The sequence below is a fragment of the Cyanistes caeruleus genome, chromosome 1 (genome assembly GCF_971803275.1).
Source record: "Cyanistes caeruleus chromosome 1, bCyaCae1.hap1.1, whole genome shotgun sequence".
In the NCBI taxonomy this organism is placed as follows: domain Eukaryota; kingdom Metazoa; phylum Chordata; class Aves; order Passeriformes; family Paridae; genus Cyanistes; species Cyanistes caeruleus.
In genome coordinates, this window is record NC_141701.1 from 20,129,124 (window position 1) to 20,155,492 (window position 26,369).

Here is a 26,369-nt window from a genome sequence, read left to right on the forward strand (position 1 = left end):
AGTCTGCCAAACCTGTAGTTTCTCACATTTTCCTTCTTGCTCTGCTTGAAAATGAGAGTGACATGTTCCAGTCCTCAGTAATCCCTCCTGATCACCATGACCTTTTACAAAAAATCAAGACACCTTTCAATGACATCAACCAGCACCCTCAATACCCATGGATACCTCCCATCATGTCTTATGGTGTTTGAGTGCTCTCTAACCACAAGGGATAAGTCTTCCTTGCTCCAGCCTTTCCTTCAGGTCTGAGAGGTCTGCAGTGGCTGAATATCAGTCTTACCTGCAAAGACTGAGAAAAATAAACACCTTGGGCTTCTCCATGTCTTCTGTCACTGGTAGTGGGGTAAAGCATCTAGGTAAAATACTTAACAGAATGGACATATTGTACAGAATTACAATTAGTTACCCAAGAAGGATTAGCTTTTATCAGTTTGAAGGGCAAACTAAGCAATATTTAATTGTCCTGACAGGTAGAGAGGAGAGTGTCTACATTCAACATTGGCTGAATTTCCTTAAATTAATGAAAAATGCAGACATGGCATTGTCCTGCAAGTGTACTACAGAGCTCAAAATCCTAACAGATTTAGACATCTCTCCCAGTGATTGCCCAACATCTGAGTCATTTTGATGAACCATTCCCATGGGCTGCAAACCTTTCGCTTCCTCCTTGTAGAACAACAGAATAAAAAGGTATTCTGAGTGGCAGCACCATCAAACAGGAAAGGCAAGAAACTCCAAAACAAAGTTTTCCTCCTGATGATAAGTGCATGGTGTTTTGTCATAGTGCTGTAAATCAGGCTTGCTCCCATACTTGAACTTGTCCTTTGGGATTGAAAGGAGCACATGCAACTCCTGCCAGTGATTAGCCAGAACTCTGCCAAAAAACTTCAGCTCTTACATGTAACTCTTTCCCTTTCATCTGCAATGATAACGAGAGTGTGATCCTCTTACCAATAGTACCTGGATAGCTATTCTGTTCTGTGAGTCCAAATTTAGAGCAACCTCCTAATTTCTTCTCTCTCACCAGAATGCTTCTTGCTACTGGTGCTTGACAGTAGCACCTAAAATACAAGCTGACATTCTGCTACTATTTCAGGCTGTCCCACTTTAACAAAAAGGACATAGGCCTCTCAGAGACATTCAGCACAACTCTCAATAATGCATGGCTTTAATCCAGTACCATTTCCCAGAGACAAATTGTTGTCATACCAGCAACCTGAACCACCTGCATGCATGAAGAAGTGAGACTTTGGAAGGCCCAAAGAAAAACAGTCTTCATGTTTTTCAGTGGTTTAAGTGAAAAATAACTTCTGACTTGCAACCAGAGAGTTTTAAGTCTTAACTCATTCAGATAACAGAGACATTGATCAATGGCTGTCCTGAAACCATGCATGTATTATAGAGGAAGGGAGCAGAATTTCCTATTATCCAGACTAAAAAAGGAAGCTGGCTGTGGCTGAAAATCAGAAATACACTGCCTGTTGGGTACATTTTTTAGCTCTGCATTAAATCTCTAAAGCTCCATAAGTCATTCCTACATCTTTAGACGTTTTGCATTTGTTCTTGTATCATATGAAGGTCACATCACCAATGTTGGTTGAATAGATGAAGCACTTCAGTATTGGATCAGTTTTATTTCATTGAAGTCAATGGTGCTTATGCAACATAATTAAGACCATTTTTGTCTCTTCAAGCTTCCTTAGTCTGCAAGATTTGAAACATTGTTCACCTCTACTTACATGCCTCAGCCTTTAAAGATAAGTTTGTTTGCACCCACAGCACTTGATTCCTCTCTATTCTAGCACTTGTGACCATTCTTACATCTACCTTTTACATGACCTCTGTCATGATTATCAAAGGGATTGTACAATCTGCACTAATGATACAGTCCATGGGTATGTGGATGTGGGAGACAGACCAAGTAAGGAATCGTGGGTGAGAGACTAGGTAGAAGACTAGAAGCTAGGGATGGCAAAGATCCAGGCTGAAGGGCTTGAGACTTGAGAAATAGATAAAAATATCTAGCAACATCTAAGTCCCAGTTCTTGGCCATCCCAGAAGGTAATGGACAGTCTCTGCTGTGTCTTCTATCTTCAGTGTCTGGCAAATGTGAAAAAGACAAACTTGCTGCTGCCATTACGTCCTCTGTGAGCTCAACCCAAGAGGTTTCTGCTGTAGTCCTAAAAGCTCCAAACTGTTTTATTGCTTTTAGACAAAAGAACAGATCATCAATGATTTTCTCAAGTACCAGATAATGCAAACGCGAAGTTGAAAAACAACTGTTGATGCAATCCAGAGCAATCTGTGGTGAACTGCACACTATCCACAATGGCATCTTTTCCAAAATACTGCTGCTCAGCCTTTGTGTGTGAAAGTTTTACATTTCAGAACTAAAATTTCATAGGAAAGATGGTGCAAAACACAGGTGGAGCTAAAGCATCTCAGCCATATCCAAGGATTCACTTGGTCTTTTTCACATCATCCGGTCATTCTGTTACACTCAGTTCTTTCTTCCTCACTGCCTCTCTTGCCTTGAGGACTGGAAACCAAAAGTTGACCTGAAAAGACAGAAATATGATCTATATGATAGTATTACTGAGTTTAGATCATCCAGACACTAATACCCAGTATAGCCAGTATAGAGGGCAATAAAAAAAAGACTGTAAAATACCAAACAAACTGTGTATGTCTGTAGCTTTCTGTCTGGGTATGCCATAAGTATATGCAAGTGTGTTGGTTGTTTCCATTAGTGTGTCCCTGTGTGTGTATATACATATATAGACAAGACAATTGTTTTTGCAAGCAAAAAGATCTGTTTCCTGATCAGTGCAGTCACACTGTGTTTTAAAACAGAAATATATCATATTCCATATTGCTAAGCAATACCAGAACATCTTTCTCTACATTTAGGGCTGCCCTCACTGTCTAGAACTTTCTGTCTAGATTGCAGGAATACTCTAAAATGCTTTTCATATGTTCATGAAAACAAAGTTACTTCTCTGGAGGACTCTGAAGTATTTTCTTTCCAGCACATAGTCATTTGAGCATACCAATGTCATGTCTGAGGCATGTGTGCTGAAGTACGGAACAAAACAACAGAATGGTGATCTGATCTTACCATTAGTCAATGTGTCTCTGGCTTCTGAGCATTGGGGAAAGTCTATTAGCTTATTATTGAAGTTAACAAGTGTTTAAGTATTTCCTGAATCTGGCTACCACCCAGTGAGAAGATTTTTTTTTTTTTCCCTGGATCTCATGGCTTACCGTTCTTGCAAACATGTTCTTCCCAGTTTTCTCTTGTAGCTTTGCTCTTTTTTTGAGTAATTTTGCATGTAAATAACGTATCCGTTTCATCTCGGTATCAGGATAAAAGGAAGTTGAAACGAGTATTTTAAGCTGGGTCAGGAAGCCAGAGAATAACCCAAAAATTATTAAGAAGAAGATGATGACTCCAAGCTGAATCCATATCATGGAGAGAGCAAGCTCTGGATGAGGGATGCAGTTATGCTTAAACAAAGGGATCTTGAAAGAATCAGTCTTTGCAATATGCTCTTTCACAGAAATTATATAGCTTTTCTCATTGTTCTGCACAAGAAAAGGGGAAAAAAGTGTTGGTTATAATACAGATTCCTTCCTTTCTTAATATTTCTCCCATTTTACCACCTTTTCAGATTTACAAAGGATCCTAAATCATCTAGACCCTCCAGTGTCTATACACAGTATGCTCAAAACAATATATTTATTGGCTACTCATAAATGTTTTGGACTCTATTTTCATGATTTCTCTTGGAACAATGCACAGCATTTTGGACCATTAAAAACTTGCCTTCTCAGTGGCACTGATAGGGAAATATTTAGTTAATCTGTTAATAATGGTTTAATATTTTTCCACTCCTATGACTCTGCTCAGATGCCCTGTTGGAGGGTCCTTCACTGAGAGTAAAACTGCAGAGCAGACTGTCTGTCCCTCTGGTTTTGTCTCAGCACACGATCAGCAGTGCTTCCACACCATGGTGGTTTAATACCAGCCAAAAATTAAACTCCAAATAAGCATCTCCCCTCCCAGTAAGAGAGGGACAAAGGCAGAGACTTTGTGTTGAGATAGCAAGTTACTGAAAGCAGCAAGCAATGGAATAAGAGATGCACAGTAACAGCAGCAATATTATTAACAAAAGTATATAAAAAGAGAAGGTGGTTTACCTACAAAAGATATTCACCATCTCAACTTCCACATGTTCCACGTGGCCCTGGGACAAAGCCAAGATGGTGGCTCTTCCTATGCCCAGCACCACATGGCTGTTCCCAGACAAAGACAAGGTGGCAGGAACTCACCACAGCACTCCCTCTGTCCCTGAGCCCGAGACAGCGGAAAGCAATGACAGACAAATCCCTGAAAGCAGGATTGTCCCCGCCACACTGCGCCACCGCTTCGGACGCTGGACTCAACTCTGTGCAGCTGCTTCCAGTACTGGCCCTGGCGCTATTGACTGCTCCACCCAGCTCCACTCAGCTCCTTTCAGCTCAGCTCAGACTTGGCTGGGCTCGGGCTTGCCTCCACCGCTCTGCTCCCTGCAGCTGCCTCCCACCCCAGCGCTGCTTTTCAGCACCATCTGCCTGAGTCAAGTCTTGGATGAACAGGAAGGCAATGGGCAGCAGAGGATGGGAGAGGCAGGGGCAGGGCTGATCCTGACAACCTTCCCAATGGAAGGAGGGAGGCAAAAATATTGCATGGTCAGGGGTGCTCACCCTTTCTTCCCCCTGGAACCACACCTGCAGTGATGTTGTGGGTGGTACAGAACAGCAACCCAGCCATGCCCACATGGCACTGAACCCTGTCCCCTCTTTGCAGCCACACGCTGGCCCAGGCAGCACTCTGACCAAAGGCTGTCACACAGATGAGACTACCTGACCTCTTCTTGTAGCTGTCTTTGCTTAGCTGATGTCTGTCACTGCTTGTGGTCTGAAATGCTCAATAAGAAGGGTAAATTAAACCTGCTGCTGGGACCATACTGGCAGGCAACTTCCTGTTCTGTGTGTAAGAACACTGTAGGGACACTGAATAACCCAGCCTCTTTTCTGATCATGTCAGAGGAATAATAACTCTTCCTTGTGGCTTTTCTAATCACCCTACAGAGGCCAGGCACTTCTGTTAGATGTTCATTGGAGAAATCAAGTTCTCAAAGCATGCTACCCATCTTCAGCCTGTTAGCCTTTTCGTGATATTATCCTGTTCCAAACTGTCTCAAGACATTTTATCCATAAGCTGAACAAATGTACAGGCAAGGAAGATCTTCATTAGGAACTCAATATGAAACAGGGGTACTAGTGCATGAAGAACTTTATTGCTCATGCTAATTAATAAACATCTCAAGTCTCTGAGTCTGTCCTGCTCACCCAGCTTCCTGGGCTCCCTGAGATCATCAGCCCTGAGGCTTGATATAACAAATCTGTTGAGATTAAATTTTACATTTTAATGTAATTAGCTTTCCTTTGGGAACTAGAAACAATCTGATGATGTTAATAGTTTTCCGTCTTGAAGGAGGCAAACAGCTTTCCATGTGAGTGAACAATGCACACAAAGAGGGCAAATTCATAGTACAGGACTCATGAATCAGCCAGACATGGTCAGGCTCAGGATTTCTGCCCATATGTAGTGGGAATAAGCTCCTTTGCCCTGATGTGGGTCACACCCAAGGCAGGTTATGATAAGAGACTGCCGTCAAGGTACATACGATAGAAACACAGGCATAACCACACACAACAGAACACAGCAAATAATGAGGCTACAACAGATTAATTAGGGTTGTGATCAGCTGGGTTCTTATTATCTCCAGGAATGGAGATCCCACAACCTATCTCATAAACTTGTTCTATTGTTTGATCACCTGAGAAGTAAACAAAAAAATGTATTTCCTTCAATTGTCCTAATTTTCTTTTCTCCCTGCACTGTGCACCACCAAAAAGTCACAGAATCATAGAACAATTAAGGCTGGAAAATACCTCCGAGGTCATTGACCAAACAACACCATAAACACTAAACTATTGAGTTGTCTCTTGAACACTTCTAGGGACGGTTGCTCCATTACTTCCTTGGGCAGCCCATTCCAATTCTTGACAACCCTTTAATGGGAGAAATTTTTCCTGTGTCTGGTTCCTCTTTCTTACACCCACCCCCCATCACTTATTTACACACACTTATCCCCCTGAACCATCTCTCCTTCAGCCTGAACAGTCCTCACTTCTTCTCATGTGACAGATACTTTAGTCCCTTAATCATCTTCCTTACCCTTTCCTTGACTCCTTACTCCACTATATGCCCTTCTTGTACTGAGTCTCAGCAGTGTTAAGCAGAGAGGAAGGATCACATCCTACAGCTTGCTGGCAATGCTCTGCCTAATGCCGCCCAAATTACCACTTTCTTTGCCATAAGGGCATGTTGTAGGCTTGTGGTCAACTTAGTGTCCAGCTTTCAGGACCCTTTTGTGCAAAGCCACCTCCCAGTCAGTTAACTCCCAACATGGATTAATTTCTCTTCAAGGACTGCAAGACATGGCATGTTCCTTTGATGAACATTTTGAGGTTTCTCTTGGCCCAGTTCTCTTCGGAATGACAGCACAACCCACTGGCATTTCAGACAATCTGCCCAGTTCTATATTCTCTGCAGGCTTGTGTGGCTACCATCTGTTTGTGTTTGCAGGTCATTTATGAAGAGGTAAATAGCGTAAGTTCCAGTGTCTACTCCTGGGGGGACATCAGAAGTGGCTGTGTACCACAAGTCAGAACTTTTGGAGTCCAAGAGTTCAGTCAATTTTCAGTTCATGTAATTCTCCTTTTATCCAGCCCACACTTCATCAGATTGTCAATGAAGATGCTGTGTTCCAGTGCTGCAGCAGTGGAAGCCTTAATAAAAGCACAATCAGCATCCTCTGCTCTCCCTTCATTCAGCACCCCAGTCTTTTTATCATAGAAAACTGTTAGATTGGTGAAGTATGATCTAGCCTTTATATGTTTAAAACTCCCAATAGATTTCCTGATTTTCACAAGTATGAACATGGCTTCCATGATTATATCCTCTAACACCTTCCCAGGGATAAAAGTGAGGCTGACCAGACTGTAGTTCCCTGGATCATCCTCCTTCCCCTTCTCAAAGATGGAAGTAACACCTGCTTTCTTCCACTCCTCAGGAATCTCTCCCAGGCCCTGTGATGCTTGAAAGACAATCAAAAGTGGCCTCACAGTGACATCAGCCAGCACCCTCAGCACCCATGCATGCCTCCTGTCAGGTCCCAGGATTACACATTTGCTTAAATGTGCCCTGACATGATTCTCCTGCACCAAGGGTAAATCCTCCTTGCTCCACACTTGTCTCAAAGGCCTGGAGCTCCTAAAGGCTGGTCTTCCTAGTAAAGGCACAGCTTAAAGATGCCATTCAGTACCTTGGGCTTTCTGTGTCCTTTGTTGCCACCAAAACCCCTCTGCTCTTCACAGTGAACCTACATTTCCCCACATCTTTCTTTTGCTGCTTATGGACCTTTGTGCTGCCTTTCACCTGCCTCACTGGATTCAGCTCCAGGTGGGCTTTGGCTTTCCTGCCCCAATCCTTATAGTCAGTCAGTGCATCTCCATTCCTCCTGGGACCGCTCTCCCTTCTTTCGCCTGTTCTGTGCTTTGTCAGGAGCTCCTTGCTCACCCATGCTGGCCTCCTGCTGCTCTTGCTTTATTAACTTGGGATCAATAATTCTTGAACTATCAAACCAGGTAGCTTTACTTTGCATTAAAGGCATCACTCCAGTGGTAAAATCTCCACCTTTAAGAATATTCAGGCAAGATTCTGAGCAATCTGATCTATCTCTGAAGTTTGCCACAGACTCACAGTATATTCTGAGTTGGAAAGGAGAAGAATCAAGTGTCAACAAGAATGTTGACAAGAATCAAGTCCACCTGTTAAGTGAATGACCCATAAGGGACTCAAACCCACAGCCTTGGTGCTACTAGCAACATGCTCTAACCAGTTGTCCTTGTTTTGAGCATGAGGTTGGTCTTGATGGCCTCCAGACTTACCTTCCAACCTAGTTAATCTATGGTTTTCTATGCTGCTGCTGCTCCTGCTAGAAGAATCTGGAGATTTTGGCAACAAGCTATTATTTTGTGTATATGCACCCATGCATACAAATGATGAGTTCCTCACACTACTCAAAGAAAGGGAGGCATTTCTTACCTCAGTGCCATGGTGACTTTTGACTAGAAAAGTAGTGCTTCACAAATGTCATTTTTATGAGTTTCCAATTCTAAGCTTCTGGTTTTCTGCATATATATGAATGGAACAATGAAAGTCCTTCTTCTAAAATTTACCATTCTCTAGAAATATGACAATGCTCTGGGAAGAACTGTCTGTTTCCACCCAACATATGTATCTGTAGAGGCAATGGTGCTTTTTGAAATGAATGATATCCCGTCTGATGGCTCACTGCTATATGTCTGCTCTTGAAGCTGATGAAGATGAAGGGAAATTTTTCAGCACTAATCTAAGAAATATATGGTACTGATAAGTACTTACATTCTGAAACAGACTGAGTTGAATGTCTAGATCCGGTACTTCTTGGAGATATTTGTTCACAGAAATAATTAACAAATAAAACAAAGAGTCTACTGCAGTAAACAGAAGCCAGATGCAAAGATGAATAATTACAGGGAGAAAAGAACATAGCATTTTTTTCCTGTCCTTTCTTGTGAAGAAGAAGGATGGGATTGTCACGTAATCTTTTCTCTCTTTTCTGTTAAGTGGCAGAAGACAGGGTCTTTGCTGTTGCTTTTGGTGCTCATCAAATGCAATGAACTGTTTTGTGATATAAGTATTCTTAAATTTGATACTATGAGAACCCACAAATTTTTTGATAAAGAGGCCAGTTCCAAAAGAAACTAAGAAAACCCCAAATATAGGCAATACTTTCTGACCTATATAGGGCAGTATAGTCAACATAAAAGATATCTGGTTAGCTATTCTCTGGATTTCTTGCTCTGTGTCATTTAGCTCTTGTTTTAATGCATCATCTGAAATTGAATAAGATGGTGTGAATTCATGCTTTAGGACCACTACATTTTTAAATATCTCAGCAGGAAGCTTGGTCACCTCATAAATCCATTTTATTGCTTCAACATAATATTTTATCAAGGCAAATTGCTCATGCTTTAAATGACAAGTTATACTGTCTGTCAGAACCTTCAGATTGTGAAAAATATTTTGAATGTTGCTGGCCACTACAATACCTGTGCCAGCAGTAATAAGAGCATCTCTGCCATTTTTCAGTCCACAAGAAAGGAGGAACAGAGCACTAAAACAGCGCAGGTGCTTGAAACAGAAGAGCATGATAGAAAGCAAAATCCAGATGAATCCAGAAATCAGTAAGGGCCCCAAAGAGTGGTGTGCCAAGAAGTGCATGCTAAGGAAAAATAGAAAGCTGGAGAGGAAGCCAACTGCACAGCAAACTGCAAAAAGCTGCATCTGATACTTCCAGCCAGGTTTCCTTTCAGATATAAAAATTTCCCACGCATTCTGAGCTCTTGAGATGAATTTTTGCATTTTCTTCTGATTGTTGCTGACACCACAAAACTAAAAGGAAAGGAAAAGAAGAACACTGTTAATTTACAGGATCACACTACTGAGAATGATGTGCTTTTAATTGGCAGACTGATACCTCTTCACACTGCAAAATATGCAGGTCCGAGTCACATAGGGCTGAACCACCACACATGAGACCAAAATATTTGTCCCCAATGCCACAGATAAAAATATTGAAGAGATGACTCTAAAAGGATTTCAATCTTTTGTCCTTTTATGTTTTGCACACTTTGATTTCTCATTAGCTATGCAGAGATAATGGTTCACATGCACATGTACGTGTGTGTGTGTGTGTGTGTGAGTGTGTGTCTAAGAGACACATCAGCCTGCTGTAGCACCCACTGCTCCCCACAGAAGCTAGCTTTGCCTTCTAGGCACCAAGAAGGACAAGAGAGGAGCACAGAAACGTCCTGTTGGTAGCTCCATGAAGGGGAGCATGGATCTGCAGGGAGCAGCCAGAGCAGCTGCCAGGGAGGAAGGAGCTGGTCAAGCAGCATGTGCACACTGCCAGGAATGGGGAATGAAGCACAGATTCTTCAGGTGGAGGTAGGTTAGTACAGAGCAAAGAAACTGTGCCTCAGAGGCACCATTCCTTCTTTGGTCTCTCCTGGGATAGCATGCCTACAAACTGGTCCATATACAGTGAGCTGTCCATGAGCCAGCTGTGTTCCTCATGGCCTAGAATGCCAAAGATATCCTGGGGTGCATTAAGAAGAACATTCACAGCAGACTGAGGGAGGTGACCCTGCCCCTCTGCTCAGCGCTGGTGAGGCACATCTGGAGTTCTGTGTCCAGTTCTGGGCTCCTCAGTATGAGAGACACAGAGCTCATGAAACAGGCTCAGAGAAGGGCTGTGAAGATGGTGAGGGAACTGGAGCATCTCTCTTAGGAGGACAGGCTGAGGGAGCTGGGCCTGTTCAGCCTTGAGAAGAGATGACTGAGAGGGGAATCTCAGCAATGTATACAAGTATCTGAAGGGAAGGTGTCAAGAATCCAGGCTCTTCTCAGTGGTGCCATGCAATAGGACAAGAGCCAGTGGGAAGAAGCTGATGCACAGAAAATTCCACCAGAACTTGAGGGAAAACTTCTTTACTCTTGTAAAAACCTTGCTTAACATGGCTCTTAAAAGGGCTTAAAGTTGTTCATGTAAGCTCTGAGTTAGGCACATGGGACAGATATAGACAAGATATTCTCAAGAGGTCAAAAAAACTAAAAAAACTTTACCGGCAACTTAAGAAAATCAGAGAACTTACACAAAAATTCTGAGAAGAAAGAATTAGAAACAGAAAGACAGAGAATACAGAAAAGACAAGCCACATAACTACCACTCCTGGGTTGCAGTGGTGTGCAGCTGATAGAAATTCCAAGAGGAGGTAGAGCCAAGACATGCTTGCCTCTTGTTCCACTTTAAACACCCCTTGGCCCTTCTCCCAGGTGGGACTTGCAGTCATTTGGCCACTTAGGAGCTGGGTGAGGGGCTCCAGGGGAGAGGTGTGCAGCACTATCCCCCATGTGCCAGGGCTGCAATACAGGCTGTGGGGCAGGGCACTGCTTCGACCTGCCCCTTCCCCCACACACATGCACCCCAAAATGTCTCGAGACATCAATCATTCCAGCCTCTCAGAACTGTGAGGGTGACCAGGCACTGGAAAAGGCTGCCAGAGAGGTTGTGGAATCTCCCTCACTGGAGATACTCAAGAACCACCCAGACACAATCCCATGCCACGTGTTCTGGGATGATCCTGCCTGGGCAGGGAAGTTGGACCAGATGATTCACTGCGGTCTCTTCCAGCCTTACCATTCTGCAATTTTGTGTTTAACCCTTTTTAACCCTAATAGCTTGTGCTTGTCACCATCTCTCCTGCTAACCATAAATGCCTGTTATGTAAATTGCAGAGTATTTTTGTGATTCAATTCTGTTTGATGGGAGACAGTTCAGTGCTCATATCTTTCCCTGATTTTCTATAATAATAATATTTATAGCGCAATTTCTCCAAAGATGCAAGGTCAATTCATGTGCATATTAGCATTTTAACATTCTAGAACAAATGAGATACTAATTAAATAAAATAAACAGTAAATTTATCTTAAATAGAGAACAGTTGTCTTTGTAAAATACATCCTGAAGATATTAGTTTGTCTTTTGCTTAGCTTGAACACAGCAGGTAGCCAGGAACTAAACTATAATTTTTTACACATACTGTATTTTATTTGCATTAGACTTTATGAATCCTCCTAGCATTCACTGCACCATTTCCCCTCCTTCTCAGTGTAATTAGTTATTAGTTGTGTCATTATCTCCTTAGTGTGCAACAGGAGCTGAATATTATGGGAGCAAGCATCCATCACCAGCTGGGATCTTGTACTGATCTGCTGCTTTTCCTTGGCCTTACTTGGGCCTGATCCTTTCTAGTGCTGAGGACTATCCTGAAAAATGCTGAGTGTTTTCTGTGTTTAACCACTTCAGCACAGGCAAACAGTGGGCAGTAGGCTCTCAGGGTGGGCTTAATTCCTGGCACTATCACAGGGTCTAGGAAGGCTGAGAAAATCGCTCCACTCCATGGCCTAATCGAGCTCAGCTGTAAATGAAGTACAAGAACAATTAACAGCTCCTTCACAGAAGCAAAATTAGTTAATCAATGTCCCAGAAGAAAGTAGAAGTCACCATGTTTGGGAAGGTGCTGCAAGGGAAATGGGGAGGAGAGTTAGCACAGGAGCCACCTTGCTCCGACTCCGCTATGAGCAGAGCTGCCTTTCTGCTTATGTGCATGGTCTGCTTTGTCTTTTTCTACTGAAAGACATTTTCTTAGGAAACATAATCAAAAAGGAGGTGCTTATGATTCTGAAATCAAGCAGAACCAGACCTAAGAGCCAGCAAACCTTGTCAGCAAATCCCAAGTCTCCGTGAGCAGATCATTAAACAGTATGTGCTGCCACAACTTCTTTGTAGATCTAAGAAAAATTGCCTTGAACAGTGAATACATCTGGCATTCTGTTCTTGATTTAAGAAACCTTAACAAAATAAAATGCAAAAAGGCTAGCATTTATCTACTACTGTCCAGAACATCGGTGTAAGAAAATAATACACTGAGTTACCTTTAGCAGCACCAATTTCACAGCTGTTCTCGGGCACAGGTTTTACATGGTTTTGGACATTTGTATGTACTGGTATGGTGGATTTGGGTTAATGCTTATAAGCATTCAGTAAATGGCTGCAATATGTGACTGAGATTTTGGCATGACTGCATCCTTAGATTTAATAAAAGTACTTCTGGACTGGGAGGCTGGAGACTTGCAAAATATGGACAGAACTTAAAAATAATCAGAAAGTCTCCTTTTCTGAGCATATTCAATGCTGTTACATGAGATCCCTGCAGTACTCAGAACATACATGGTAGGTCTGTCCTAACCTGCATGAACCTAGAGCTCAAGAAAGGCATTGTAAGGACACAGTGAGTTTTGGAGCCTGCGGCATGGATGCTCAGGCGTCTCTCCATGGTCACTCAAGGTCACAAAGGGAGCATTCTCATCCCCTCAAGAGCCCATCTCTAAGCTGAAACTTTTCCAGGGTAAGAGTCAGGCTCACAGTGTGCATTTCTGTGGCTTGTCTGACACCTCAATTTTCCCCACTTAAGGCATCAGCAACAGGCATAAATATTCAGCATTAAGTACAGGAGTGTACTTTGAGTGAGCACACTCAAAGGATGAGAACTCTAAACCTAAAAAAAATGTTTGGAGGCTGAACATTCTTATATCACCAAGCACTTAAACAGCTGTGAATGCTTGGGAAAGGAAAATAATAGTCTAACTTAGAGGTAGGAATAATTTTCTGGCATCACTAAAAAGGTTAATTCAGAACTTAAAGAAATAATATACTTTGAGAGCTTTCTGGAATGATTCCTCTTGAAAACATAAATCACAAAAGCTTTCCTGATGCTGTTTGGTGCATTTAGGAATTCTAACAGGAGACTGACAAGAACAAAACCTTCATTTCAATTGCAGTCTGAAGCAAAATACTTTTTCTTCTGTCCTGTAACATGAACTGAGGTGGAGGTTGCTACCATTATTTATGTAGCATAAGGAAAGAATTATTCTTGGAAAGCTGTTTCTTGCTCTCAACTGCCAATTTCTTTCCACCATAGTTTCTGGTGATGAAAATGTCCCATTCCCACAGAGGGGAGCTGGAAACTCTTGTGCTCTAGTTCTGCTTCCATAACTGATTTTTTAGTTGGGTCCAAGGGGAACCTTTCTGTGCTTTAGTTTTCCTCTCTAGGAAATATTTACTCAGCTCTGGAAGCATGCTATTCTTCTACCATATGGCATGCTGGCAGGAGTAATTATAAAAATAAATTCTCCAAAAGAGCTTCTCTGGCAAGGAGGCCACAGTTCTTAAGACTTGTGATGTACTGAATTTAATACAACATATTTAAAAGGTATTTTTCTATTTTCATTTTAAAATAAACAAGAAAATTTTAAAAACATTTTAAGATCCTGCTTGTGATATTTCAGATATGGCTACAGATTTGAGGAAGCAGAAGATAAGTACATAGCACCAAGAGTGCCTAGAAACTGTCCTTCCAGCTGAGCCATGAGCCCTGTGCTAGAGCTATGTAATTTTTTATAGTATGTGTTGATGCTATGTATGATTTCTTTCCTGCCTTCTATGGAGACTCCTCCATAGTCATCCTCCAAGTAGTTGTGGCTGCCTCTGATACCAGCTTGGTCCTGTCCTAGTCCCTTGCTCACCCTGCAGCTGATGATGGCTTGCTACAGATAGAATGGAATAGGGCAATTGAGTTGGAAGTGGCCAACAACAATCATCGAGTCCAACTGCAATAGATTGAAACTCCAAATATTTGCAGTAAGTATTTGTGAAACCTTTTCTAGCTTTTCTAGGCTATTTCTTGCTTAGAGGTGAACAGTAGGTCTACGTGTTTAGTATATGGATTAGTCACCCATGCAAGCACCTTGCCAACTTTTAATATAATGGAAGAAGCAGGTATCTCCTGAAAATACATAGTAAGAGTAAAAGAGTAAAAGAAAGGGACTTACTAAATAATTAGGGGAATTTTTTAACAGAGACACAGCTGACTTTGCAAAGCATGACAAAAAGGAGTCAGACCTCTAAATCTACTTTCTATTTTGATACAGACCTGTGTCAGGCAAAGCCTGGGGACTACAGGTGCCGTTGAGTTAGGACTGAATAATACCACCCAGTTTTTGCACCTCACACCAAGCCTGATATAACTTCCTTTGCACAGCACTGTTCTTTGGGCTGATCTCAGGAAGAGAATGGAAGTTTGGCAAAGAATTCCTTTGCCTAGAATTGTGTGCAGGAACCTTAGACATAAAAATAAAGGCTTATTAAGAGAAACCAGGTTAAATGGGAAACTTAGATCCCATTGATGCCCAGCTTCACAGTGATCTTTGCCTTGCTTCAACTACCCAATGATCTTTGCCTCATAAATCCTGTTGGGATTTTATACAGGAATTAAAAAAGAGAAGGCACACCATAAGAATATCAAAACAAATATTTCTTTTTTTGGCAGCTTCAGGAGCCTTCTTTTCTAGCCTGAATCAGTTACATTGAAATAGAAGAAAATTACTTCCTTTTTTTGGATACTGTCAAAAAAATCCAGTGCTGAACTATGGCATAGTAAAAACAAAAATACAGGAGGAAATTCCATACCATTTCCTTTGGTCATTGCAGGGCATTCAACAGAGAAATAAAATCCCAATCAAAAATCCAGCAACACTGCTGCAGCTATCCCCAGGGCTTCATTGACACCCTCATAATTTCTCTAGTTCACATCATTTGTTTTTAACTGCATGAGGAAGGTATTAAACACATTAAACACATTAAACAGAAGGGATGACTAAAATATCTAATCACATATGTGCACATAGGAACTTTAAATACTAAACAACACAGCAATGCAAATATAACAATTTATACACATGGGAAAACAAACAAGTGAAAATAGCAACTGAGTGAGATCTCTTTTTCTTCATGTATTGAAATTTGATAGCTTGGGATAATTCTGAACACTGCAAGATATTACAATATTTTTAGGATGTCGTAAATTGATTAAATGTCATCTAATATGAGATGTCTATGGCACTGGAGTTTGTACTCAATGATCTTTAAAAAGAGTTCTTCCAATCCAAGTCTTCTGTGATGTCCACATCTGAGCTGTCTATACGTCAATGAAGAGAAAAGGGCAGTTACCCAGAATCATTACTTCAGACCTGTTTTAGAAGTCCACCATCACAGAAGATGGATTGCATTCTCTAAGAATTTTAGCTCAACTGTGAAATGTGTCTGGGTTACTCAGACAGAGCCATGCAAAGCCTGGGAAGATGAACCTCTGCCTGTGCTTCTTAATTGCCAGCACAGGTTGTATTTGACTAAGCTGGGCACTCAGAGAAGGACACAGAAAATGTGTTGTGGGCAGCCAAAGAAAATGGACAACTATTGAAGGGACATAGAACAAGAAATCAAGTTTTCTCACAACTCTATGGGCTGTGTTAGGAAGCTGTGATGCAACAAACCCACAGACATATCCCTTAAAACGCAGGAAGGAATGTAGGCACAGTTTGGGAAACCCAAATGACAATTTGCCTATTGCCAAAAACAACCCTTCAAAACACAGAAAATTCCAGTGTGAGGAAAGGAAGGGAACATATGAGATTACACAGTCCCTCTCCTACACAGAATAGCTCTATACATACTTTTGGGAGAGTTTAGGAGTAAATTATTTCACAAGCACTAGGAATAGTATGGAATTTTGCCTTTTGTCCTTTGCCTAGAATAGTGTGCAGGATCCCTTATACATAAAAAAAAAAAATCTTATTAAGAGAAACAATAGGTTAAATGGGAAACATAGACCCCATTGATGCCCTTACTCTCCAATCAGTAAGGTGACAACAGTTAACTTTAATCAAGTCCTTTTACCTTAGAACAGCTAGCTCAGTCCATGATTACTGTCCAAAGTTCCTGGATATTAACCTTAAAGTGTTACTTACAGGCACCCTTGTAAAGCTCTTGAAGGTTCTTCACGGTGCTGTTTGTCTCAGGGTATCGAGACACACAGTAGTAAAAAGTCTCACATGAGTAATTTTTGCCTATACCCTCCCTCAATGAGTCAGACACACTAGAATTTTGAAATTGTGCTGGTTTTGACAAAGATTAATGAGGAAGTAACTTATGCACAAGACCAGAATAGTATATAATTTGCAAGTGCCACTTTCCACCTTTTTTTTTTTTTTCTGGCAGAGTAACAGATATCAGCAAATGAGTTCAGGGCCCAAAATTCAATGATTTATTATTATGTTGAGTAATGCCTTAGGTCTAGAACATTTTAGCTATTTTGGTACTTCCTTTGAAACTAGCAGCAATTCAGTACCCAAATAAATTTAAAGGTCTAATAATTTTCACCCCAAAAATGTTCCTACTGAGATCTGTGCAAATACTTTTGTAGACAGTCTGTCAGACACATCTTAAATATACAATAAAGACACAGGTCATATACTTGTGTGTGTATATATATATATATATATATATATGTAATATATATAATAAAGATAATTTATATACAAGAGGGTAGAACTGCTATGCAGAGGAACTTTCGCTTTAACTTTGACATTTAAACTTTTATTTTAAATTTACTACTGGTTTCTGCAGACGCAGTTTGCATGTGCATTTGTGTGAACAGAGGAGAAAGATAATTTTGGACAACCCTATTCTCCACTTGAAATGGATCATACACATCCTACTAATTATTGGATTGATCTATTGAACCAGTCAGTCCTTTTATTCAGTTGTCATCGGGACCATCTGATAAAGACGACAACAAATATTAAAGCAAATCAAAGGCTGATGCAGAAGCTTCTCAAGGACAACAGCAACAAGAGTAAGAGGACTGTTACATGCTTAAGATACCTTTTCAATCACATCCTTCATATATTTCCTTTTTTAGCCATTTTCAGAACTAATTTGCAATTATGGTTTTACTGTTCATGTTTAACCTTTCAGATTAATTTTTCTCAGAAATGTCACTGTAGTGTAGGTGGTTTGGTCCATTGCAGAGATGTTACCTGCTACATGTAAATAATTCTAAATTGGAGACTGACTCTCATTTAGACTCTGATTTCAAAGATCCAGAGCTGTACACGAGTCTCAGTCCTTGGCCTCTTTGCAGAATCAGCGATTACTGTAGTGTTGGCATGCACATTATCTGTTTGCTCTTGGTTGAAACATCTCTGCATGTACTTTTCCCAACAGCTGTTTTTCCAGCAGATACTGGGTAGCACTGAAGCAGCAGGTTGAGCCCAGGTTTCCCCTGCACAGAGCAGCCCTACTCCCGCTGTTCCAAAAGCAGCTACTGAACAAATTCAGAAAGCTGGCAGACAGAAAAGTGAACATAGCACAATGTTCATAGCATCTAAATTATGCATAATATAGGGCTATAATTAGATACAGTGGACCATCTATAACTGCAGAAAGTCTCTGATTATTATAGGATGAATGGATGAAATGATCTTTTAGCAGAACATATTGTTCATATTACGAAATAAGGGAATATTCTGTCAAGGGATGCAGGTAAGTGCATATTAAGTCAGACTAAGACTCCATTGAACCCAGCATCTCAGACTTGATAGCAGCATATAGCAGATGTTTACAGACTCACACAGTGGGGAATATGGACCATTTGGACATGGTCTAGGTGATCCTGCATAGGGAGGGGGAGGCAGGGGCAGAAATGACCTCCACAGGTCCTTTCCAGCCTCAACTGTTCTTTGATTCCATGACCATTGAGATTCCTCTTTTCATCTTTCCAGCCTCTGAGGCCAATCCAAATGGCAGCACAACCATCTTGAGTATCAGGCACTCCTCTTAGGTTATTATAATCTGCAAAGCTTCTGTGGGTGCACCCCTTCCATGTCAGTAATGAAGATGTTTTACTGTATTGGCCCCAGAATCAACCCATGGGACTCACCACCAGTGAACTTCTCATAAATGAACTTGATGTTGCTGATCTCTGGGTCCAGTAGCTCATCCAGTTTCCAGTCCAACTCATTGTCCATTTATCTACCCAATACTTTGTCAGCTTGTCTATGAGAATATTATGGGAGACACTGTGGAAAGCCTTTCTGAAGGTGAGGTAAACAGTTGTTGTTTGTTTGGTTTTTTTTCAGAAAAACAGCTTTTTTCTGAAAGTGAGGTAAACACTGCTCTCCCCTCCCCCACTTAGTTAGTCACCTCGTTGCAGTCTGTCACATTGGGTAACCGTGAATTCCCCTTTATAAATACATGCTGAATACTCTCTGAAAATGGTTTACAAGATTAGTTGCTTTGTAACCTTCCCAGGGAGCAAAATGAGGCCGACCTGTTCCCTGGATCATCCTCCTTCCCCTTCTCAAAGATGGAAGTAATAACACCTGCTTTCTTCTACTCCTCAGGAATCTCTCCCAGGCCCTGTGATGTTTGAAAGACAATCAAACAAAAGTGGCCTCACAGTGACATCAGCCAGCACCCTCAGCACCCATGCATGCCTCCTGTCAGGTTCCAGGGCTGCACATTTGCTTAAGTGTGCCCTGACATGATTCTCTTCCACCAAAGGTAAATCCTCCTTGCTCCACACTTGTCCTTGTCTCAAAGGCCTGGGGCTCCTAAAGGCTGGTCTTCCTAGTAAAGGCACAGCTGAAGAAAAGCATTTTTGCATTCCCTTGGGCTATGTATGAGAAAGAAAGTAGTTTATGGTCATCTGGAGGGACATTTCCACCCCTTAGATTTTCAAGAACAAGGAGTTGTATGGGCCGGCTTTACCCGTACCCAGCGACTGGGATTAAGTACTGGCAGTGACTGGCAGCATTTCTAGCATTCCTAGAGAATCAAGTATGTTGTAAAGTACATACAGCCAATGTGAAAATCAGCCCCACAGTCTGAAAGCTGCCTAAGGCCATAGCTCCCTTCAGAGATACAGCATTTTGATAAAGACCTTCAGCTGTCTTTCTCAACCCATATGCAGCAACCACAGTGCTGGTGCCACTGCATGTTTTTGGCAGGTTTTTTTAACACAGGATATTTTAGTGACCCACTCACAGCACACCCTCACAAACTCTTGGCAGTACCACATTTTCTGGGACCAAGGTGGATGCCTGCTGGTGGCTGAGGGGGGATAATATTCCGTCTGTTGGTGGAATATCTAGCAAACATCAGCTGCTGGGGCTGTCTGGTTCCTGGACTTCCCTGCTGACATTGTTGACTACTCGCCACTGCAAAATGGGGGGAACTGTCAGTTTACAAAGTTGATCAACAGTAAAATAATGACTGCTGTTTTTTCTTCTGCTCTGTCTGCCAGTACAGTGTAGATGCTTCTGCACTCAAAAAAGTTAGGATCATTTAAAAATTAGTGCATTTATTACCTTTTCCCCAATTTTCTTCTTAATCCCTGCAGAATGACTAGCAAAACTTGTTTGCAAATAAAAGGTATTAAAAATCTCACTGCTTGAGATCCTACTGTTCTGGAAGTTGCTCAATGCATTTCAACAGATAATGATGTAACACAGTATGTGTGTTAATTTCAACCGTGATCTGCATAGTTTGGATAACACTGTGCTTCAACCATTGTAACATACAGGCTGGATGAGGGGGTTTTTGGGTTTTTCTTTAGGAGGCAGAAAATTATTTCCTTTTGTGGAAGCTGTGTGTGGCAAAAACAAAGCAAGTTCAGAGCTCTGAACACCATGTCTCACTGAAAACACTCCCTATTCTGCTTTGCTTCCTCCTACCTAAGGAAAATCAGCTAGCAACTAATAGCCCTTCCCTGTGGCTGACTTCCAGACAGCAAGAAAAGAAGCAAACATAAGCATTTGTAAATATTTGCACCCTTGTTTTTGAGTCATGGCTCTAATTATTGTTTCTGTTTTACTGTTACAGCAGAAATTTAGATTAAAAAAAGACAATTGCATTTTATTTTCTAAATGTCTGAGGAAATGAAATAATGACAGTGGATTGTTATTCCCAATGAGCAGAGCTCCACCGGATGAGCAGTATGTCTGGAGCCAGCAACAAAAGAGCTATGAGTAAGTGGTTCTTGGATTGAATCAGGATTGTGGAAGCTCAGTTCTGAGGGGCCCAGTGAAAAACCCAATCCAAACACTGCTGAGCTTGGGTAAAGTTTGTATTTAATATTGGTAGCTGAAACTACTCTTTATACAATATACAGATACTGAATACTTTTTGAATCTGAAAACACTGACTGGATGTTTGCTACAAAGAACTATTCCTGCAGGCAGAGCTGAGGAAGGTTCCTAAAAATCTCCAGGAATGTAGTTAAGCAGAGAGTTTTCATCTGACTAATTATCATTGATAGTCACATAAATGCTTCTGACTTGGTCTTGGGAAAATGAGATCTTGGAATCTCTCTACAGAGTCTCGATTGAGTGTGCAACTGCTATTGTGAAGTGGCTGCCCAAGGCACAGATTTATCACATCCTTCTTTTCATGAAAGCTGAAAGTGTCTCTCTTTGCTGCTATAAGTTATTTTACTTTGTTTATATTTCATAACCTCTTCTATGTAGGAGATGCCACTTCCAACAAATTATAGAGCCAGCTACAGCTGCTACCTCCAAATGCAGAGAGAATAGCCATTTCAAACAGAACATAAAATCAAAGTTTAAAAAAGCACTTTTAGCAGTTTCACAGTTATAATGAGGAGCTGCATCTGCCAAACTAGCTCTTCCAAAAAACAGGATACAGCATCTGTGAGATCCTGGTTTAAGGGGTCTGTAACAACAACCTTACTTGTAAATAGATGCTGGTTGGTGCTTGGCTGCCTGTGGGATTCCTGCCCTTCACTCCACAGCCTGAACTGTTGAGCAGATTCATGAGCACATACTTTTGGGCTGGAGTTTTGCCTGGTGCAATCATGTACCTTGTTTTGGACTCATGTGAAACCCTGGCCTGAGCATTCCCACCCTCCTTAGCGTTATGTACCCAGCTGCTAATCTAATGCTGCTTTAACTCATTACAAAATCACACTGCTTAGAAAAAAAATACTGTTAAAACCCCTCAAAATAAATGGTATCACTCTGACACTGTTAGACTGGCTAGATACCGAACAAGAGATTATTCCAGAAAATTTGAGAGGGGAAGTATTCTCTGCTGAGCCACAATAATGGAAATGGACTGGGAAGAGCACAGGAAGTTCTCAGGCTGAAGAAGCTGTATGCTTGATGGGGGTACACCTGGGGATACTCACAAGACACATTTCCTAGAAGTGGCTTCCAGATTTTTTTCAGTTTAAAGTGACCCTCAGACTATTCATACATTGATAACTGATTTTTCATTCCTTTTTGTCTCCTTTGTGTTTTCATCCAAATCTTTACTCAATATCTTATTAGCTTTTACATCAAAGCAAAAATAGACCAGACATAAGAATTGAATCCTTTAAAAGACTCAAAGAAAATGAAAACCAAATAGGATGTGCCACAAAAAGTTTTTAGCCCAGACAGTTACACTGTAATGAAATACCAAACAATTCCAATCTCATTTTTCTATAATATATGCTATTCCAGATAACTGAAGCCAGCATTGTTCCAGTGAAGATGCCCAAACAGCAAATACTGACAAAATGATAAAGAAAAAAGGCTATATGGAAAAAAGAGAAAAATATAATAACAGCATTTGTTGGACCGTATCTTACCAGGAAATCTGATACACTACTAATAAATTTCTTACTGTATGCTATGAAAAGAATCAGTGAGATAAGGAAAGAAATAATATAGCCAAGGAACCAAGGAACAGAAACTAGATAGAAATCTAAGCTTAGAATTATGTAAGTTGAATTTATAATGGATCTATCAAAGCATCTAATGATGTTGCTATAAAATAGGTCTGGCATTTCCATCCTTACCCCTCAGTTACTTTGAAGGCATTTATAGCTTTGCTTCTTGAAACTTGCAGTAAAGTATTAATTTTCAGTCTTGCTTGGATGTTTGGGTATTGTTAGTGCCTAATAAGAAAGTCCTTTCTGACAAAAAAAAGAAAAAAAAAAGAAAAAAAAAGAAAGAAAAAAATAAAATAAATAAGGCAGCCTGAGGCTTACAAGACAATACTTGCACAGTTTTTCCAAAGCCTTTCCTCGTGTTGCCTATTTCTGACCAAAGACTGAAATTTCTGTCTCCTGTTTTCTGCCTTTCACATGGTTGTGCTAAAAAAGATCTTCTTTATATTAATAAGAAATGATGAGGGAGGAAGTGGTTGATGCAATGAAGTTAGTTCTTGTGCACAGTGAATATATGATATTAAAACCAGTATAGACATAGTGTTTTGAGAAAGAAGAAGTGGTTAAACAAAGGGGAAGATACAGAATGAAACCCACAGAGCATTGTAAAACAAACCTCAACACATATGAGTTTGCAGAGTTATAGAAATAGTTAGACTTTCATGAGATATTAATTTATGGGTTCCCATCTGCCCTGTAACTTTACAGGATGTGCTATCTCCCAGGATAATTATTGCTTTGGGTTGGAAGGGACCTTAAAGATCATTTAGTTCTACCTCCCCTGCCATGAGCAGGGGCATCTCCCACTAGACCAGGCTGCTCAAAGCCCCATCCAGCCTGGCCTTGAACACTTCCAAGGAGGAGGCATCCACTGTCTCTCTGGGCAACCTGTGCCTCACCACACTCATAGAGAAGATTTTCTTCCTAATATCTAATCTAAATCTACTCCCTGACAGTTTAAAAGATATTATTCCTTATGGAAGCAAGCAAAGAGGGATGGCACACAGCTATCCACTGGAAATTGCAGCTCATGACAATTCTGGTCAGGAGGAAGTAAACTCAAATATGGAGAAGTAAATGTTTATTTATAAATAATATTATAACACTAGTAAAAAGTGAGCTTCCAGTGTAAAAAACTGAAAGATGGAATCCTGTTTTTCTTCAGACCTATACAGAATTTTTTTGACCCTGATATTTACTATTAAAATCAGAGGATTAGCTGTATAACACCTTAAAAGAAATTTGGTGTAGTGAAAAAGTAACAGAAAAGCATTTTCTTATTGATGATATAAATACTGCTAGTTGCCTGCAAAGAGTGGAAAATGGAAGAAATTTCCTGTGGTTATACACTTTTATTTGGCTCTTAAACTGATTCATTGTAAGTTTTGAAGTAAGTCTGGTACAGTGATTACAGCAATGAATTCTTTAAGTTGTTACAGGTAAACAGCATACATCAAATGAACAAAAATATAAAACCCAACATTAAATGGTAAAGTGTATGTTTTACAAGAAAATGAGTTTCTATTCTTGCCAAAGTACTTCCTTCTGCGTTTTCATGAAAAGCAACATTCAGGCTTCCCGTATATTATCCTTTCTTCAGTAATCAAAACTTCAATTAGCATTTGTCAACATTTGTGCTTTGTTAGGAAGAAAACAGCTCATGAGCCATTTCCTTTCCTGCAATCAGGCAAAGATTGTGTTCAGGATGAGACAAACCAATGTGGAACCACAAAGCTTTCTGTAAATATGGGAAAGATTGGGGGAAACAGGTTGCAGCATGGAAGATTTCTCAGGTAATAGGGCATTTGACAGAAAACAGAGGAGTAAGGAGGCTGTTAGGAAGACAACTTTCCAGCTGAAGTTAGCCAGTCAGAGCCTGAGCTTTCTACAAGTACTCAAACAACACAGATCACACGCCAACACCGGACAAACATGGTTAAAAACTGATTTTAACAAAAAGATTTATAGGAAAGGTAGCTGTCTTGAGGACACTTCTGTGCTGAACTGTAATTGCTAATGGGATGAATTACACTGCACTGAAAGAGCTCAATAATAGCCATGACACTATTAAGTATTGTTTATAGACACCAGCCAAACCTTCTGGAAGCAGGACAGGGAATGAGCCTGAGGCTGGTTCCTCTGTCCCTTGTGGGAACCTGAGGCAGTGTAGAAGAGAATTTGCAAAGAGAGTTAGCCTGGGATGTGCTCAAAATATGAAATGTAGATTATACTATATTTTAAAAGCTCTATCATAGGATAATTAAAGTCATAATTCTTGCTGAAAAACTTGGTTCCAGGTGGCAAATGTCCTGTTTTGTACTTTTCAGTGTTCCCAAAGAAAATATCAGTGCTATGACATAATTATTGCATTTTCTTTGCTTTTGGCATGCTGTAAATGTTTTACTCAATTGGATGAGAATAAAGAAAGATGCTCAATATCCTGTAATTACTTCTCCTATTTCTCAATTTACCATTTCTCAATGAATCTTCCCTCTTCATCACAATTATACTGAAAGCTCTTTATTTCTATATATTTTCCACAGAAATTGTTTAAATATGAATGAGATGGAATGACTGTAAAAGGAAGTGCAACCGAGTCTTTTCAGTAACAACCAGTGAATTTCCTCCTTGTTTCACTTGAGTTTCATAACAAGATTTATATTACTGGATTTATGTTACTGGAAAGAAAAAAAATATTTGTCATATCTTTAGTCAAATTGCTTTGCTACCATTTATTCAGAACACCAGTACCATAGAGAGTTTAGTCTTGCTCTAGTATAATGAGTAACTATTGAAGTTTGTTATGTATGAACCTTATATTTCCTGTAGTTTGCTAAATATTCATTAAAATACAATTAGCTTGTTTAATTTTTTTTAATGGAAAAACTTTTTCTTTCTAAGTGCCACTCTAGTGTCCCTAGAAGGGAAAGACATAATCCACATTAGTGGAATTTATGTAGTTGGTACTGAATTGGTTTTCCCTTTTTTTTTGGCAAAAACCCCCACCTTGGACCTTTTCCTATAGTTCTAGTCCTCTATTTAAGCAGAAAATCTAGGTTTTGATTTAGATACATGATGTCTCCTAGCCACACAAACTTTGTTAACATTTTTAATACACTAATAATTCCTTTGTTCATGCAACCCAGACAAACCATAATGCAGACAAAACAATATAATACACCTTTCCATGTCTCCATGCTTCTCCACCCCTGACTGTTCTTTGGGCTTTTATCTTTCACCCTGGGAAGCAAACCCCATGCTCCACACCAGGCATTTTCTTCAAATCATGGAGCATCTCATATCCTTCTCCCTTTCTAAAACATCCAAACTTCCTTTCTGTATAGTTTATAATCTATATCAGGATGAGGCCATGAAAAAACCCCTTTTCAGATTGTTATGATTGACCCCACCAGACCTATGGCTTAGCTACCAGCCAGCCCAGGTGCCTTCTTGGTCTGGACGTGCCCTTGTCCAGAGGTTCAATCAGAAGTGTATTAGAGCTTCACAGAAGTCTGGCTGTAGTCCTGAATCACCTTTCAAAACTTTCAGGCAAAGGCAAAAAATTTGCAGATTTGACTACTTCAGTAATCAACATAGCAGTGGCAGTTCATGACTTCAGCTGGAAATACCACCACAAACTGGCTAGAGATCACAAAATTGCAGTGTAGAGCTGGTGGTTGTATTCTTCAGCCCGGATACATCAGACACTGGCTGAAAAGGGGCTTGTCTCCAGTGCTCATGTGGAATGATCTGCCATGGTGGACAGCTTTCCTTAAACCCTGCTACAGGGTCAGAGCTGTGACATGCATCACAGGACCACCCCGTGCTTCAGCTTCATCACAGATGTTGCCCTCTCCACCTCCAGCCACAAGCCCAGGTAGCACCTTGCAGCACTCTTGCAGCACTCTTGCAGCACTCTTGCAGTACTCTTGCAGCACTCAGCCCTAACAGCCCCCTGC

General features: G+C 40.7%; 1 protein-coding gene across 1 annotated transcript; it reads right to left on the minus strand.

The window, feature by feature from the left end:
* Positions 1-1,617: 1,617 nt before the first annotated feature.
* Positions 1,618-16,693, minus strand: DCSTAMP (dendrocyte expressed seven transmembrane protein). Its single transcript, XM_023920629.2, has 4 exons — positions 16,646-16,693; positions 8,558-9,610; positions 3,265-3,585; positions 1,618-2,558 (listed from the first exon to the last, which is right to left on the minus strand). The coding sequence occupies exons 2-4, from the start codon at positions 9,578-9,580 to the stop codon at positions 2,487-2,489; spliced, it is 1,416 nt and encodes a 471-aa protein (XP_023776397.1). The 5' UTR covers positions 9,581-9,610; positions 16,646-16,693; the 3' UTR covers positions 1,618-2,486.
* Between the last annotated feature and the right edge of the window lie 9,676 nt (positions 16,694-26,369).